An 18,319-nucleotide genomic window follows, 5' to 3' on the forward strand; every position below is an offset into this window, starting at 1 on the left:
CATGCCTGGTCTTATTTTTTCAGAGACGTGGTCTTGTTATGTTACCCAGGCTGGATTCAAACTCCTGGGCTTAAGCAATATACTGCACCCAGCTTCTTAGTAGTTTCATTGGCACTGTTGCCTCCATTGAAAATATTAACTTGATTCTCACGGTATTTGGGGGGTGTATTCTTAGGGATGGGACTAATGAAAGTTTTATGAGTTGGATGGCAATATGAAATTTATTACACTTCATGATGTACTAATTTTGGTGTGTGTGTCTCTGTGTGTGCACATTCAGAATTTTTTTCCCTGTTTTATTATAAGGATCTACATTATATAGCCACAGGAAACATAAGTGGTATGTTTGCATAAATGTTTCATACACAAATATTGTTCTAGCATACTTTTTTCAGTTAACGGTATGCTCTGATGCTCTGTTAGATTTACCTGATTCTTTTTTTTTGTTTGTTTTTTGGGAACAGGGTCTCACTCTTGCCCAGGCTGGAGTGTAGTGGTGTGATCTCAGCTCACTGCAACCTCCACCTACCAGGTTCAAGTGATTCTCATGCCTCAGACACTTGAGTAGCTGGGATTACAGGCACGTGCCACCACGCCAAGCTAATTTTGTATTTTTTTTTTTAGTAGAGACAAGGTTTTGCCATATTGGCCAGGCTGGTCTTGAACTCCTGGCCTCATGTGATCCACCCACCTTAGCCTCCCAAAGGGCTGGGATTACAGGCATAAGCCTCCTCACCTGGCCTTACCTGATTCTTTTTAATATATTCCATAGTATTTTGTAGCATGGATATACCATCATTCTGCTATTTTAAATATTCATGTTGTTTCTAACAAATAATGCCTCAGTGAATATCCTTATATACATGTTCAAGTGTTTCTGTAAGTTAGGTATCTAAAAACAAAATTGTGGTGTTATAAGGATGTGAATTTGAAACTTTAATAGATACTACTAAAAGCCTTCTAAGTTGCAGAAACTTATCAGTAATCTATGAAAATACTTGCTTCCCCATCCTAGTGTGACAGAAATGTATAGATAAGAGGTAAGAAAATTTTTGAGGAAAAAAATACTGACTTAATTGTTACGATGACTTGGAAAATGATTTTCTATATTTTACTATGTGAGAATAGGGAAGGCATCACTTCTCTTTTTTTTTGGAGGCATGGACGGGTACGAAGGGATCACTTCTCTACACTTTATTGTGGAGATACTTGTTATGCCTTTAATGCAAATAAAGTGTTTTGAGAATTAGAATAATAATTACAATTGGGTTTTGTTAAATATTTTCTGAATATGTAGAAGCTTATATGTTTACTATGAGTTACATCTTTATTTTGTTTCTAAACTGTTTAGTGGAAAGAGACATTAATGGAACATTGTTGTCTCAAGCAACTTGTGAGCTCTGTGATGGAAATGAAAACTCTTTTATGGTAGTAAATGCTTTAGGAGACAGGTAAGCGGTGTGATGGGGGCTAACTTCATTAATATCATCTTATATTAGTGTATAATTTGTACTTTTAAGAGTGTTTTCCTATCATATCACTTAGTTTTCACAATAACCCAAGGAAGGATAGAAGTAGACATTAACAGATACAGAAGCTGAGGCCCAGAGCGTGAGACACAGTAGGGTTCAAATTTTGGTCTAGTCTGTTAGTTGTCTGACCTTGGATAGCTCACTACTTCACAATCCCTTGTCTTTAGAATGGTAATGTTACCACCCACTTCATAGGCTGTAATGGCTCAGAAATAATAAGTAATAAAGTAAATAGATACAGTTCTTAGTATAGTGCTACATAGTAACCACTCTGTACAGGGTAGCTATTTTTGTTTGTTGTTATGTAATTTGTATATAATCTGTAATATAATTATGTGCTATGTACTGTACTAAAGCCCTTATGTATTATAATGTTACATAGAAAAACATAAATGTATGCTAATAATAGCCCAGGTACCCTGATTTATAGTCCCATTTTCTGTTGCTTCCTGTTCCCCCTTTGTGCATGTGTTTGTGAAACACACACACACACACACCCCTGCCTGCCTATATACTTCCCTCTAATTTAAGCACATTATACCAATTTCAGCATCTTTAATTTATTAGAGGCCTACATCATGACTTCCCTCCAGGCACAGTTTTTTCTTTAGTTTCCAAGTTTAATATGGAAAATAGTTGAGCAGCTTTTCTGAGGGCTACTTAGTGTTGGATCATCTTTTCTCTAAGGCTGACCTGAGTTATGACATCCAATACCGATTTTTTTTGCCCAATATTTCCCCAAGCCTAGTGTGTTTTATGTCATGCCCCAGCCCGACTCCTACCTGCTCTATTTTGCAAGTGATGAATACCCATATATTCACTCATCACTGTCCTCATTGGACCAGTACCCTCCCTCCCTCTATCTCATTCATTAATGAAAAATATGAAGTATTTTTCTAAAATAAACAAAGATGGTAAATAGAATTTATTTAAAAGTGTTGGCTGTAGGTTTGATAGGAGCTAGAGATACATTTCTCTTCAGCTTATGCTACCTTTTTACTTTGTGGCACATAAAATAAGGAAAGTATATTTGATATAACTAATTGTAAAAATTGATTGGGTTTCATTTATATGAGTTTGTTGGTCTCTTGTTAGTTGAGTGACTTAATTATCTTTGATATTCAGAATTATTCATTATGTACATTCCATGTAGTTAAAAAATACTCTTCTATTATTGATTAGTTTTACTTACTTTATACTTTGTAACACAGAATGGCCTAAAACTATTCAAATCAGTGTTATTTTAAATTTGTTTAACATATTTACATAATTGCTTACTGAATGAATCTACTCTAATCCATTGTTTAGAAAGACAGCTTTTCTATTAGGTTTAGTATAATTTGTTAACATTTTAAAAATTATTTTTGTTATATTGAACAGGTGCGTCCGATGTGAGCCAACATTTGTTAATACCAGCAGGTCCTGTGCATGTTCAGAACCTAACATTTTAGTAAGGCTAACCAAATTGATAAAGTATATATATTTTTAATTCAATTGCTTATGCCTTTTCATAAGCTTCTATTTTTTCCCTCATTTATTTATGAAGACAGGGGGATTATGTTTCAGCAGCACAGGGAATTTTCCTCTACGTAGAATTTCAGCTGCACGTTATGGAGAAGTTGTGAGTATGTTTCAATTTTTTTGTTCTGTTGTTTAAAAACTTTCTACATTTCATCCATTAGTAATTTCAGGCTAGAATGAGAAACCCTTTTGTGTAAATCATTTTAAAACAGAAAAAAATCAATCTAAGAAACATTAGTCTAATAATTCAGCAGTATAATTTCTAAGTACAGTACTCAGTCTGTACCATAGCCTGTTTGTTTTTCAGTGCGCTACAGAATGTTTACACCAGAAATATCTGGTATATGTTCTGTATAGGATGCAGTATAATACGTTTAAGGGCACCAGAAGCGCTAGATTTCAACCCTGGATTTGCAAGTCATTAGTTTGGTATCCTTGGACCTTGAGAAGAATTCAAAACTTCATTTTATTGTCTGTAAGTTGGACATAATAAAAATACCTTTACCACAGTGCCTGTACATGGTAATCATTAGAGATATCAGGATTATTCTTATTTGGCCAGATTTTTCCTTATTTTTTTATTTTATTTTTGTTTGAGACGGAGTCTCGCTCTGTTGCCCAGGCTAGAGTGCTGTGGTGCAGTCTCAGCTCACTGCAACCTCCGCCTCCCATGTTCAAGCGATTCTCCTGCCTCAGTGAGTAGCTGGGATTACAGGCACCTGCCACTACGCCCGGCTAATTTTTTGTATTTTCGGTAGAGATGGATTTTACTATGTTGGCCAGGCTGGTCTTGAACTCCTGACCTTGTGACCCACCCACCTTGGCCTCCCAAAGTGCTGGGATTACATGCATGAGCCACTGCGCCCAGCCAATTGTTTCTTATTTTGTGGATGAGAGCATTGAGGCCTAGAGTTAGAGCTTTGGCAGCAGATGCTGGTGATAACCACTTCTAGGGTATAAAATGGAAAGTAAGTAGATGAATTGGAACTAAAGAGGTAACAAATCCAAGAGAATAAGAGTTAGATGACTAGGAGTTACAATAGGAATTAATGAATGAACATTGAAGATGCTTAGTATGCCAGAGTTTGGGGTGGACAGGGTGTGATCTAGTTGTTAATATCATTATTGTTAATATTATTATTGAATATAAGAGTGATTAAGAGGACTGTGAGGATAGCAATGATGAGGGTGGGATCTAGGATCTTGATGAATCAGGCAAAAATTCCTCTACTCAGTATAGTCTTGTGAGGAAGACAGGCAAGTACCAAGTAGTTACCAGACAACAAAATAAAAGCTAAAATACATAGGTAGCTCTGGGATTATCCCAAAATTGGCTCATCTGTAACAAGATATATGTCTTCTGGGGCATTCTTCTCCAGATTGGAGTGAATATCTGTATATGATTATTAAATTTGCAGGCCTTTAATTTTCCTTTTTCAAATAATTTAAGTTGAAATAATTTTGCTGAAAGTCCCAACAATGACTCTTTGTTCTTTCTGGTCTGAGATCCCCAATCATTTAGTGGTCATGTCCCTTTAGCTTCCTCCGATCTGGAACTAGGTCCTCAGTGTTTTCCTGTCTTTCATGAATGCAACAGTTTTGAATATTACAGGCCTTACCATCCTACAGATACTTTCCTCACACTTTGTACCTGCTTAGATGAAAGCCACAAAAAAGATGTCATGTTCTTTTCAGTGGACTGCATCACATCCAGGGGCACACAGTGTCTACCTGTGCCACCACTGATGCTGTTAACCTTGATCACCTGCTTTAAAGTCACCATGACTACCATAAAGTTACCATTTTCCATTTGTAATTGATTAGTATTTTGTGAGGAGTATTTCTGAGATTACACTTCCTCACTAACCCTTAACTCACTAGCATTAGTCTCCATTGTTGAACCACTACTGTGACGGTTGCCAAAGGTTAATTTTGGATTTCCATCCACATTTGATTACTTCCATATTTATTAATTGACATTCTATTGTAAGGAAGAACTATCTCTTCTTCCCCATTTATACACTTATTTTTTAAAATTAATGTCCATGTGGATTTGTGGGTTCCTAATTTATTCAGTTAGTTATAATCCAGCATACTCATTATTTGTTTTGATGCTCAAATTGTCCTATATCTGGCCAATAAAAGTCCCTTCAAGTTGGCTCCTGTGTGGTTTTTTTTTTTTTTTTGACATGTCCCCATCATTCTTTGAACATTTGCTTACTTTATGGTACAACAAGATTTCTAGGCTAATCTAGGCTAATCTTGTAATTTTCCTGCCTCAGACCTGGAATCAGCCATTTCTTTTTTCTTTTTTTTTTTTTTTTTTTTTGAGACGGAGTTTCACTCTTGTTGCCCAGGCTGGAGTGCAATGGCGCAATCTTAGCTCACCACAACCTCCACCTCCCGGGTTCAAGTGGTTTCCCTGCCTCCGCCTCCCAAGTAGCTGGGATTACAGGCATGCACCACCACACCTGGCTAATTTTTGTATTTTTAGTAGAGACAGAGTTTCTCCATATTGGTCAGGCTGGTCTCGAACTCCCCACCTCAAATGATCTACCCGCCTCAGCCTCCCAAAGTGCTGGGATTACAGGCATGAGCCACCACACCCGACTGGAATCAGCCATTTCTTTAATCAGTTTTGTAGGATAAATATTTAGAAACCAAGATTAACACACTTAGTATGTCCTCTCACCAAACGTAGCTAGGAAATATACAGATACATACATACACACATCTATGACTATTTCTGTGCCTGTGTATATATATTAAAAGGGCTGGGCGTGGTGGCTCACACCTGTAATCACAGCACTTTGGGAGGCCGAGGCAGGTGGATCACTTGAGGTCAGGAGTTTGAGACCAGTCTGGCCAATATGGTAAAACCTCATCTCTACTAAAAATACAAAAATTGTCTGGGTGTGGTGGTGCCCTCTGTAATCCCAGCTTCTCAAGAGGCTAAGACGGGAGAATCACTCGAACCTGGTAGGTGGAGGTTGCAGTGAGCCAAGGTCGCGCCACTGCACTCCAGCCTGGGCAACAGAACAAGACTCTGTCTCAATAAAATAAAATAAAATAAAATAGCTCATACTGATCCCTTTAATTCTGAAGCAATACTTCAGGGTTCTTTCTAACCTTTCCCTTTGATAAGTTTTAAGTAGCTTCTCCAGGAGTGAGGAATCTGGGGTTCATTATCCTCAATTTATTTATATGCTCAATGTGACCAATCTTCCAACCCCCTCACTTTCTATTCCACCTCCACATTCTCCCTCCTCTGCTAGCACCATGCAGTTGACCCATTATAGACTTCTTTGATAGGTGGGTAGGGAGGAACTGTTCCATCCTTAATGTTCTGATTCAGTTAATGTATTTCATTTAAACATACCAGATTTTTTTTAAAATTAAAAATAATAAAACTAAATTAAAAAAAAAAACAAAACCACCTCGACCCTTCCCAAAACTTTCCTGGTCCCACACGCAGACACTGCAACCGCGACCAGAGGATGGGGCACTGGGAACAGGAACGACACAACTGCCCAGCCTGGGGCACCTGAGGGACAACCTGGAGCACTCCAGGAGCACTGCAAAGGTCTAGCAGAACCAACAGTGGCGCGGGCAGGGAAGGGCAGCCTGATGGGCTCGTGGGGCAGCTCCCACCACCTTGAAGAAGGGCTGCCTGCAAGGCAACGGCCATAGGAGGCGAGCAAGGGGTACCTGCTGCCTCAGAGGACTCCCCAGTCCTGCTGATGCCATGAGGCAGAGGGTGGAGAAAGCGAGGTCAGCCGGATTCCATATCCCTGCATCCCACATACTGCCCAAGGGCAGGGAGGAGAGGCGAGGGGCCCATAGGAATGAGAAAAGCGATTCCATTGCCATGAATGTCTGTCCCTCATCTGTCGCGGCTCAGACCTGGCCAGGGAGAGCATGACATCACCATAGCAATTGTGTGCTAAACATACCAGTTCTGAACACTGATTCTTTCCTAAGGACAGATTTGGAATTCCTGATTTTAAGTCATGTTGCAACTGCTTTTCAGACTGGTTCCGTGTAGCCAGTGTATAAAACGTGTAAGCAAAATCTAGTTAAGATGGTTTGACTACCCTTGCCTAGTCTCAGTTTGCAAGAATAAGAACTCAGTTTTATCCTGTACTTGTAAGTCAGTCAGATTCTAAGGGCTTGTTTAAAGTAATTAAACTCAGACGAGATTAGATTAATTGATAAACCAGAATACATGTTTATTAGTTTATGTTGAGACTGTAATTGCCAATTAGACTGAAATATTTGTATTGACTCCATAACATACATTCTTCCTCATTGGAAAAGTCTACTTTGAACGTTAAGGTTGGAAGTTTTCTTAGAGAACAAAATTGGTACATAATTCTGTTTGTATAATTTTATAACAAGGCATCCAATCCTACTCATCCTACTCTTGGAATATACTTGCCAATCAGAAAAAAATTTTCACATACATGAGTTAGCGTCTCCCCATTCTCTTTCCCTCAAATACATTAATAGTGAAATAGCTTCATGGTTTTTGGTTTTCCCAACTTTTATTTTGAAAAATTTCAAAATTGCAGAAAAGCTGAAAGAATTAGACAATGACTATGCCTATGTCTTTCACCTAGTTTAAAGAATTATTAATGTTTTGCCACATTTGCTTTATCTCTCTGTATATATGTAAATATATACGCAAACACAATGTTTTTTTCCCCTGAGCCATTTGAAAATAAGTTGTAGACATAATGATATTGCACTCCAAATACTTTAGGGTGGATCTCCAAAGAATAAGGCATTTTCCTAGAATCACACCCAAGGAATTTAAAATTAACATAATAGAATTAACTGATATCCATTCATACCCAAATTTTCCCAGTTGTTCAAAAATGTTCTTTATTCTCCCTTCCTTTTTTGGGGGAAGGGATACCTAGGATCCAATCAAGGATCTCACACTGCAGTTAGTCTTTCTAGTGTCCTTTAATCTAGAACATATCCCTGCTTCACTTTGCTTTTGTGGTTTTCCCCTCTGTATTTTTCTGATTGTTTTCTCATGATTAGACTCAGTGAAACATATTTTCGCAAGCTATTATATAGATGTTGTATACAGCTCATTGCATCACAACAAGAGGTATGTAATGTCTGTCAGGTTGTCCAGTTATTGGTGATAGTAAATTTGATTGCTAGGCTGGACATGGTGGCTCACTCCTTTAATCCCAGCACTTTGGGAGGCCGAGGCATGTAGATCACCTGAGGTCAGAAGTTCAAGACCAGCCTGGCCAACATGGTGAAACCCCATCTCTACTGAAAATACAAAAATTAGCTGGGCGTGGCGGCAGGCTCCTGTAACCCCAGCTACTCAGGAGGCTGAGGCAGGAGAATCGCTTGAACCCAGGAGACAGAGGTTGCAGTGAGCCAAGATCGCGCCATTGCACTCCATCCTGGGCAACAAGCGAAATTCCGTCTCAAAAAAAAAAAAAAAAAATTGATTTCTTGGTCATAGTTGTGTCTGCCACTTCTCTCCATTGTAAAGGTACTGTGATTAATACGTTAGTCTGAGACTATGTAAATATCCATTTTAGCAATTAATGAATCTTGCCTGTATCAGTTATTAAACTGGTCATTTCTAATAACAATTCTATTATTCCCTCTACATTTATTAGCTAGCAATTTTCTGTAGAAGCACTTTACTTTTTCTCTGTGCTTTTTTTTTTTAAAAAAAGCTTTATTATGAACTGTAGAATCTTTGTTTACTCATTGTGTTATAATCTGTTAACTTTTTTTATTCTTCTTTTCGAAGTTCAAGTTGTACCAAATTTGAACTTCCTTTCAGCATAGCTCCTTTGTTGTTTTGACGTGACTTTAGACTTTAGGGATTTCTTTGGTTTCTCTATACCATGTTCCAGACTCACCTTGTATAATTATATTTTTAATAGTTCCATAATATTCTGGCTTATGCACTAAAATTTGTATAATGGTATCTCCAGAGAATATTTAGGTTTTCAGTTATTAACTATATTGCTGTCAACCATTTTATGCACATAAATATGTTTTCCCATTTAGAGGGATTATTGCTTTAAGATAAATTTCCTAAGTGTTCCTAAATTTCTGGGTTAGAGTATATGGATATTGCTTTATAAAAGTATCATGCAGCTTTCACACTATCAGTGGCATTGTATGTGGCTTCATTTTACATGCATTTGTCAGTACTGCTGTGTTGCATTTCATTTTTTATCAGTTTGTGTGCATGTGTTCCTCAGCCTTCTATGCATATTTTTTCTTACAAAATAATTTTTGCTTATTAAATATACACAAATAGTACCTCATAGTTTTATTATAGATTTCTCTGATCACTGTGGTGCCATATTCATATAATTTAGTTATATCACTTATGTGTGTGCCCAGACAATTTTCTCTGAATGGTGCTTCTTAGTTTCTCATATTTTAGCAAGATGTACAGATAAGCTTTAAAGTAATGTTTTTTAGCCAGAGGTTTGTTATCTGTAGCCTTCAAAACCGATGTAATTGCCTTGGTCTCATCTGGAGATACTGATTCGTTTTTGTTTGGGATGAAGCCAGGCATTTTTTGTTTTTAGAAAGTTCTGCAGGTGATTGTGATGTCCACCATTGTTTGAGAACCACCACTTTGGAGATTTGAAATTATTTCCCCCCAATTTTTTTTGTTGCTTGCCAATTTGGTACAGTATTTATAATAATTATAAACCAGTAAATATTAACCACTCAATACTAAGTCAGGATCTGTTATTTTTTCTTTTGTTTGCCACTTTATTTCTTATGTTAGTGAAATAGGCATGTAGTATTTTTTGATTACAGACACATTTTGTCTCGTTATATCTTTTGCCTAAGTGTGATTATTTTGTAATGCGGTCCTATTTATAATAACTGACATTGGTTAAAATCAATTCTTGTATTCCTATTAGTAACTGTTTTTCTACTAACATTGTGAAAGTAATGTGAGACATTTCCCATTCAACAATATGCATATTGGAGTCATTTGAACTTAAAAATAAAATGTATCTTTTTGTTTACAGGGCATGTCTTTAACTTCAGAATGGTTTGCAAAGTATTTGCAATCATCAGCAGCTGCATGTTGGGTAAGTTTGAATTTTTTAAATAAATTTCATTTTATTTTGAAGAATTATACCATTTATTTACCCAGATAATAAAAGTTTTAAATCTAAGTAGCTATAGCTTCTTGGTCATAATCTTATAAGAAGAATAAACTCTTTCTTGTGGGCTGAAAGAGAATACATGAAGAAGATGTTATTTAGTATACACAAATTGAATGTCTCCAAGCTTTTTTAGCTGAAACGGAGTGTTAGGGGAAACTGACTGTCACTTAGTAAATGTTTATTGGTGACCTACTGTGTGCCAGGCCCAATTCTTAAATCAGGTTAGATATTTCAGAAAAAGAAAAAAACAGTCCTTCATGGAGTTACAGCCTAAGTAAATGTCAGGTTGTGCTAAGTCCTATGAAGGCAAATAGTTAAGAGTAAAGTACATAGATGGGGTGGGGGGTGCTATTTTATATAGTGATCAGGACAGACATCTCTGAGAGGGTTATAGTTGAGCAAAGAACTGAAAAAAGTGACAGTGAGCCATGTAAACACAAGGAGAAGAGTGTTCTAAGCAGAAACCATAGCAGGAGCAAAGATCTCAAAGCAGTTTACTGGCTTATTCATGCTTAAGAGAGAAGGAGGAGGCTGGAGTGGCTGGAGCAGAGTGAGCAGGGAAAGTGGAGTGGAGATGAGGTCAGGGATGTAGGGAGTGGCTATGGCAAGGCCCTGGAGCTTATTTTAAGGGAGATAGAAGATTTCATGCAAAGGAAGACATGATAGAACTTCAGTTCTTGAAAGGATCATTGTAGCATGGAGAATAGAATTTGTTGGGGTAAGGGACCATTTAGGAGAGTATTACAGTAATCTGAGTGGGAGATAGTGGACCATTGCACAAGGGTGGTCTTGCAGAAATGAGAGAAGCATTTACCTTCAGCTATGCTTTGAAGATTTAGCTGACAGAATTTACTCCTGAGCTGGATAAGGGGCAAGAGAGAAAAAAAGTTCAAAGTTTTTCACATGAATAACTGTAAAAATGGAATTGCCTTTTCCTAATAGGGAAAACTGAGAAAGATGGTTGACAGGCAAACTCAACAAATGATCTTATTTTGTTGTTTATAAAGCAGATTACTTAAACAAAATGGATTAGATTTTATGTGTAAGATCTAACATACAAATTATTGTTCTTTCAAATATAGTCTAGTAGGTTTTTTAATGTCATGCTATGAGTTTTTCCTTAGTTCTTCTTTCAGTTTCTTGTCTTTATATTTTAACCTAAAATTTACAATGAAAATGTTTGTGTTATTTCTCTTCCCAAGTGGAAAGTTTATTTTCTCCTTAAGCTAGAGGGAAGGTTTTAACAAGCAAAAGAATAAAAAAAAAATTATTAGTAAAATAGGTAAAAAAAAAAATTTTTTTTTTTGGGACGGAGCCTCACCCTGTTGCACAGGCTGGAGTGCACAATCTCGACTCACTGCAACCTCCGCCTCCTGGGCTCAAGAGATCCTCCTGCCTCAGCCTCCTGGGTAGCTAGGACTACAGGGGCATGCCACCACACTCAGCTAATTTTTCTATTTTTAGTAGAGACAGGGTTTCACCACATAGGACAGGCTGCTCTCAAACTCCTGACCTCAAGTGATCTGCCTGCCTTGACCTCGCAAAGTGCTGGGATTACAGGCGTGAGCCACCATGCCCGGCCTAGAATAGGCAAAATGAAAACAAAATAAACTTTTTTTTCTTTTTGTTTATTTCTTTTTTGTATTATACTTTAAGTTCTACGGTACATATGCACAACATGCAGGTTTGTTACATAGGTATACATGTGCCATGTTGCTGTGCTGCACCCATTAACTCGTCATTTACATTAGGTATTTATCCTAATGCTATCCCTCGCCCAGTCCCCCACCCAAAGACAGGCCCCAGTGTGTGATGTTCCCCGCCCTGTGTCCATGTGTTCTCGTTCAATTCCAACCTATGAGAGAGAACACAGAGTGTTTAGTTTTCTGTCCTTGTGATAGTTTACTCAGAATGATGGTTTCCAGCTCCATCCATGTCCCTGCAAAGGACATGAACTCATCCTTTTTTATGGCTGCTTAGTATTCCATGGTGTATAATATGCCACATTTTCTTAATCCAGTCTATCATTGATGGACATTTGGGTTGGTTCCAAGTCTTTGCTATTGTGAATAGTGCCATGTGCATGTGTCTTTATAGTAGCATGATTTATAATCCTTTGGGTATATACCCAGTAATGGGATTGCTGGGTCAAATGGTATTTCTAGTTCTAGATCCTTGAGGAATTGCCACACTGTCTTCCACAATGGTTGAACTAGTTTACACTCCCATCAGTGTAAAAGCATTCCTATTTCTCCATGTCCTCTCCAGCATCTGTTGTTTCCTGACTTTTTAATGATCACCATTTTAACTGGTGTGAGATGGTATCTCTTTGTGGTTTTGATTTACATTTCTCTGATGACCAGTGATGATGAGCATTTTTTCATGTGTCTGTTGGCTGCATAAATGTCTTCTGTTGAGAAGTGTCTGTTCATATCCTTTGCCCACTTTTTGATGGGATTGTTTTTTTCTTGTAAATTTGTTTAAGTTCTTTGTAGATTCTGGATATTAGCCCTTTGTCAGATGGGTTATTGCAAAAAATTTCTCCCATTCTGTAGGTTGTGTGTTCACTCTGATGATAGTTCCTTTTGCTGTGCAGAAGCTCTTTAGTTTAATTAGATCCAATTTGTCTATTTTGGCTTTTGTTGCCATTGCTTTTGGTGTTTTAGTCATGAAGTCCTTGCCCGTGCCTATGTCCTGAATGGTATTGCCTAGGTTTTCTTCTAGGGTTTTTATGGTTTTAGGTCTAACATTTAAGTCTTTAAACCATCTTGAATTAATTTTTGTATAAGGTGTAAGGAAGGTGTCCAGTTTCAGCTTTCTACATATGGCTAGCCAGTTTTCCCAGCACCATTTATTAAATAGGGAATCCTTTCCCCATTTCTTGTTTTTGTCAGGTTTGTCAAGGATCAGATGGTTGTAGATGTGTGGTATTATTTCTGAGGCCTCTGTTCTGTTCCATTGGTCTATGTATCTGTTTTGGTACCAGTACCATGCTGTTTTGGTTACTGTAGCCTTGTAATACAGTTTGAAGTCAGGTAGCATGATGCCTCCAGCTTTGTTCTTTTTGTGTAGGATTGTCTTGGCAATGCAGGCTCTTTTTTGGTTCCACAGGAACTTTACAGTAGTTTTTTCCAATTCTGTGAAGAAAGTCATTGGTAGCTTGATGGGGATGGCATTGAATCTATAAGTTACCTGGGGCAGTAGGGCCATTTTCACGATATTGATTCTTCCTATCCATGAGCATGGAGTGTACTTCCATTTGTTTGTGTCCTCCTTTATTTCGTTGAGCAGTGGTTTGTAATTCTCCTTGAAGGGGTCCTTCACATCCCTTGTAAGTTGGATTCCTAGGTATTTTATTCTCTTTGTAGGAATTGTGAATGGGAGTTCACTCATGATTTGGCTCTCTTTTTGACTGTTATTGGTGTACAGGAATGCTTGTGATTTTTGCACATTGATTTTGTATCCTAAGACTGCTGAAGTTGCTTATCAGCTTAAGGAGATTTGGGGCTGAGACAATGGGGCTTTCTAAATATGCAATCATGTCATCTGCAAACAGGGACAATTTCACTTCTTCTTTTCCTAATTGCATACCCTTTATTTCTTTCTCTTGCCTGATTGCCCTGGCCAGAACTTCCAACACTATGTTGAATAGGAGTGGTGAGAGAGGGCATCCCTGTCTTGTGCCAGTTTTCAAAGGGAATGCTTCCAGTTTTTGCCCATTCAGTATGATATTGGCTGTAGGTTTGTCATAAATAGCTCTTATTATTTTGAGATATGTTCCATCAATACCTAGTTTATTGAGAGTTTTTAGCATGAAGGGCTGTTGAATTTTATCGAAGGTCTGTTTTGCATCTGTTGAGGTAATCATGTGGTTTTTGTCGTTGGTTCTGTTTATATGGTGGATTACGTTTATTGATTTGCATGTGTTGAACCAGCCTAGCATCCCAGGGATGAAGTCAGCTTGATCATGTTGGATAAGCTTTTTGATGTGTTGCTGGATTTGGTTTGCCAGTATTTTATTGAGGATTTTTGCATCGATGTTCATCAGGGATATTGGTCTAAAATTCTCTTTTTTTGTTGTATCTCTGCCAGGCTTTGGTATCAGGATGATGCTGGCCTCATAAAATGAGTTAGGGAGGATTCCCTCTTTTTCTGTTGATTGAAATAGTTTCAGAAGGAATGATACCAGCTCCTCTTATACCTCTGGTAGAATTCGGCTGTGAATCCATCTGGTCCTGGACTTTTTTTGGTTGGTAGGCTATTGATTATTGCCTCAATTTCAGACGCTGTTGTTGGTCTATTCAGGGATTCAGCTTCTTCCAGGTTTAGTCTTGGGAGGGTGTATGTGTCGAGGAATTTATCCATTTCTTCTCGATTTTCTAGTTTATTTGTATAGAGGTGTTTATAGTATTCTCTGATAGTAGTTTGTATTTCTGTGGGATCGGTGGTGATATCGCCTTTATCATTTTTTATTGCGTCTATTTGATTCTTCTCTCTTTTCCTCTTTATTAGTCTTGCTAGCGGTCTATCAATTTTGTTGATCCTTTCAAAAAACCAGCTCCTGGATTTGAAGGGTTTTTTGTGTCTCTATCTCTTTCAGTTCTCCTCTGGTCTTAGTTATTTCCTGCCTTCTGCTCTCTTTTGAATTTGTTTGCTCTTGCTTCTTTACTTCTTTTAACTGTGGTGTTACGGTGTCGATTTTAGATCTTTCCTGCTTTCTCTTGTGGGCATTTAGTGCTGTAAATTTCCCTCTACACACTGCTTTAAATGTGTCCCAGAGATTCTGGTACATTGTATCTTTGTTCTCATTGATTTCAAAGATCATCTTTATTTCTGCCTTCATTTCATTATTTACCCAGTAGTCATTCAGGAGCAAGTTGTTCAGTTTCCATGTCGTTGTGTGGTTTTAAGTGAGTTTCTTAACCCTGAGTTCTAATTTGATTGCACTGTGGTCTGAGAGACAGTTTGTTGTGATCTCTGTTCTTTTACATTTGCTGAGGAGTGCTTTATTTCCAAGTATGTGGTCAATTTGGGAATAAGTGTGAGGTGGTGCTGAGAAGAATGTATATTCTGTTGATTTGGGGAGGAGAGTTCTGTAGATGTCTATTAGGTCCACTTGGTGCAGAGCTGAGTTCAAGTCCTGGATATTCTTGTTAACCTTCTGTCTTGTTGATCTGTCTAATGTTGACAGTGGGGTGTTAAAGTCTCCCATTATTATTGTGTGGGAGTCTAAGTCTCTTTGTAGGTCTCTAAGGACTTGCTTTATGAATCTGGGTGCTCCTGTATTGGGTGCATATATATTTAGGATAGTTAGCTCTTCTTGTTGAATTGATCCCTTTACTATTATGTAATGCCCTTCTTTGTCTCTTTTGATCTTTGTTGGTTTAAAGTCTATTTTATCAGAGACTAGGATTGCAATGCTTGCTTTCTTTTGCTTTCCATTTGCTTGGTATATCTTCCTCCATCCCTTTATTTTGAGCCTATGTGTGTCTTTGCACGTGAGATGGGTCTCCTGAATACAGCACATTGATGGGTCTTTACTCTTTATCCAATTTGCCAGTCTGTGTCTTTTAATTGGAGCATTTAGCCCATTTACATTTAAGGTGTAATATTGGTATGTGTGAATTTGATCCTGTCATTATGATGTTAGCTGGTTATTTTGCCCATTAGTTGATGCAGTTTCTTCCTAGCATCGATGATCTTTACAATTTGGCATGTTTTTGCAGTGGCTGGTACTGGTTGTTCCTTCCCATGTTTAGTGCTTCCTTCAGGAGCTTATGTAAGGCAGGCCTGGTGGTGACAAAATCTCTCAACCTTTGCTTGTCTGTAAAGGATTTTATTTCTCCTTCACTTATGAAGCTTAGTTTGGCTGGATATGAAATTCTGGGTTGAAAATTCTTTTCTTTAAGAATGTTGAATATTGGCCCCCACTCTCTTCTGGCTGTAGAGTTCCTGCCAAGAAATCTGCTGTTAGTCTGATGGGCTTCCCTTTGTGGGTAACCCAACCTTTCTCTCTGGCTGCCCTGAATATTTTTTCCTTCATTTCAACCTTGGTGAATCTGACAATTATGTGTCTTGGGGTTCCTCTTCTCAAGGAGTATCTTTGTTCTCTGTATTTCCTGAATTTGAATGTTGGCCTGCCTTGCTAGGTTGGGGAAGTTCTCCTGGATAATATCCTGAAGAGTGTCTTCCAACTTGGTTCCATTTTCCCCATCACTTTCAGGTACACCAATCAAACATAGATTTGGTCTTTTCACATAGTCCCATATTTCTTGGAGGCTTTGTTCATTTCTTTTTAGTCTTTTTTCTCTAACCTTGTCGTCTCGCTTTATTTCATTAATTTGATCTTCAATTACTGATACCCTTTCTTCCACTTGACCAAATCGGCTACTGAAGCTTGTGCATGCATCACATAGTTCTTGTGCCATGGTTTTTAGCTCCATCAGGTCATTTAAGGTCTTCTCTACACTGTTTATTCTAGTTAGCCATTTGTCTAATCTTTTTTCAAGGTTTTTAGCTTCCTTCCGACGGGTTCGAACATCCTCCTTTAGCTCAGAGAAGTTTGTTATTACTGACCTTCTGAAGCCTACTTCTGTCAGTTTGTCAAAGTCATTCTCCATCCAGCTTTGTTCTGTTGCTGGTGAGGAGCTGCGTTCCTTTGGAGGAGAGGAGGCACTCTGGTTTTTAGAATTTTCAGCTTTTCTGCTTTGGTTTCTCCCCATCTTTATGGTTTTACCTACCTTTGGTCTTTGATGTTGGTGACCTACAGATGGGGTTTTGATGTGGATGTCCTTTTTGTTGATGTTGATGCTATTCCTTTTATTTGTTAGTTTTCCTTCTAACAGTTCCCTCAGCTGCAGCTCTGTTGGAGTTTGCTAGAGGTCCACTCCAGACCCTGTTTTCCTGGATATTACCAGCGGAGGTTGTAGAAGAGCAAATATTGCTGCCTGATCCTTCCTCTGGAGGCTTCGTCCCAGAGGGGCGCCCACCTGTATGAGGTGTCTGTCGGCCCCTACTGGGAGGTGTCTCCCAGTTAGGCTACACAGGGTCAGGGATCCACTTGAGGAGGCAGTCTGTCCGTTCTCTGAGCTCAAACGCTGTGCTGGGAGAACCACTGCTCTCTTCAGAGCTGTCAGACAGGGATGTTTAACTCTGCAGAAGTTTCTGGTGCCTTTTGTTCAGCTATGCCCTGCCGCCAGAGGTGGAGTCAACAGAGGCAGCAGGCCTTGCTGAACTGCGGTGGGCTCCATCCAGTTCGAGCTTCCCCGGCTGCTTTGTTTTCCTACTCAAGCCTCAGCAATGGCAGACACCCCTCCCCCCGCCTGCCTGCTGCCTCGCAGGTTGATCTCAGCTGCGCTAGCAGTGAGCAAGGCTCTGTAGGCGTGGGACCCGCCGAGCCAGGTGTGGGATGTAATCTGGTGTGCCGTTTGCTAAGACCATTGGAAAAGCGCAGTATTTAGTCGGAGGTGTCCCATTTTTCCAGGTACAGTCTGTCACGGCTTCCCTTGGCTAGGAAAGGGAAATCCCCCAACCCCTTGCGCTTCCTGGGTGAGGTGATGCCCCACCCTGCTTCAGCTTGCCCTCCATGGGCTGCACCCACTGTTCAACCAGTCCCAGTGAGATGAACCAGGTGTCTCAGTTGGAAATGCAGAAATCACCTGTCTTCTGCGTTGATTACGCTGGGAGCTGCAGACCGGAGCTGTTCCTACTCGGCCATCTTGGAACAGACCTGCACAAAGTAAAATTTTTATATCAACTTTTGCATAGACTGTTCAGGTTCATGTTACTTTTCTTTGCCATTGTTCTGTTGTAGGTATATGCCAATCTAACATCTTGTCAAGCTCTTGGAAATATGTGTGTGATGAATATGAATTCTTATGACTTTGCCACATTTGATGCATGTGGACTATTTCAGTTTATCTTTGAAAATACTGCTGGACTGAGCACTGTTCATTCTATTTCATTTTGGTAAGGATATTTTGATTGATGAAATGTTATTTTGACTGAATTCAGTGCAGTTATTAATATATTCACAAATATTAATAATAAGAAATATTTATTCTCCATTATTAAAACAGTTGTAAC

General features: G+C 38.7%; 1 protein-coding gene across 8 annotated transcripts in view; it reads left to right on the forward strand.

The window, feature by feature from the left end:
- The window catches only part of TMEM67 (transmembrane protein 67), a 65,742-nt gene that overhangs the window by 7,648 nt on the left and 39,775 nt on the right, over positions 1–18,319 (forward strand). For 7 of the 8 annotated variants that reach the window (XR_008668035.2, XR_008668037.2, XR_008668034.2 and 4 more), the window contains exons 4-8: positions 1,352–1,451; positions 2,913–2,982; positions 3,079–3,153; positions 10,094–10,156; positions 18,048–18,202. Coding sequence is in view for 4 of the 8 variants with exons in the window: in XM_019032936.4 (XP_018888481.2) it covers positions 1,352–1,451; positions 2,913–2,982; positions 3,079–3,153; positions 10,094–10,156; positions 18,048–18,202 (463 nt within the window). In the remaining 4 variants the exon portion in view is untranslated. Of the gene's footprint in view, positions 1–1,351; positions 1,452–2,912; positions 2,983–3,078; positions 3,158–10,093; positions 10,157–18,047; positions 18,203–18,319 lie in introns of those variants that run through there. The other variant, XM_055349391.2, reaches the window with a different exon arrangement.

Source organism: Gorilla gorilla, chromosome 7, assembly GCF_029281585.2.
Source record: "Gorilla gorilla gorilla isolate KB3781 chromosome 7, NHGRI_mGorGor1-v2.1_pri, whole genome shotgun sequence".
NCBI lineage: Eukaryota > Metazoa > Chordata > Mammalia > Primates > Hominidae > Gorilla > Gorilla gorilla.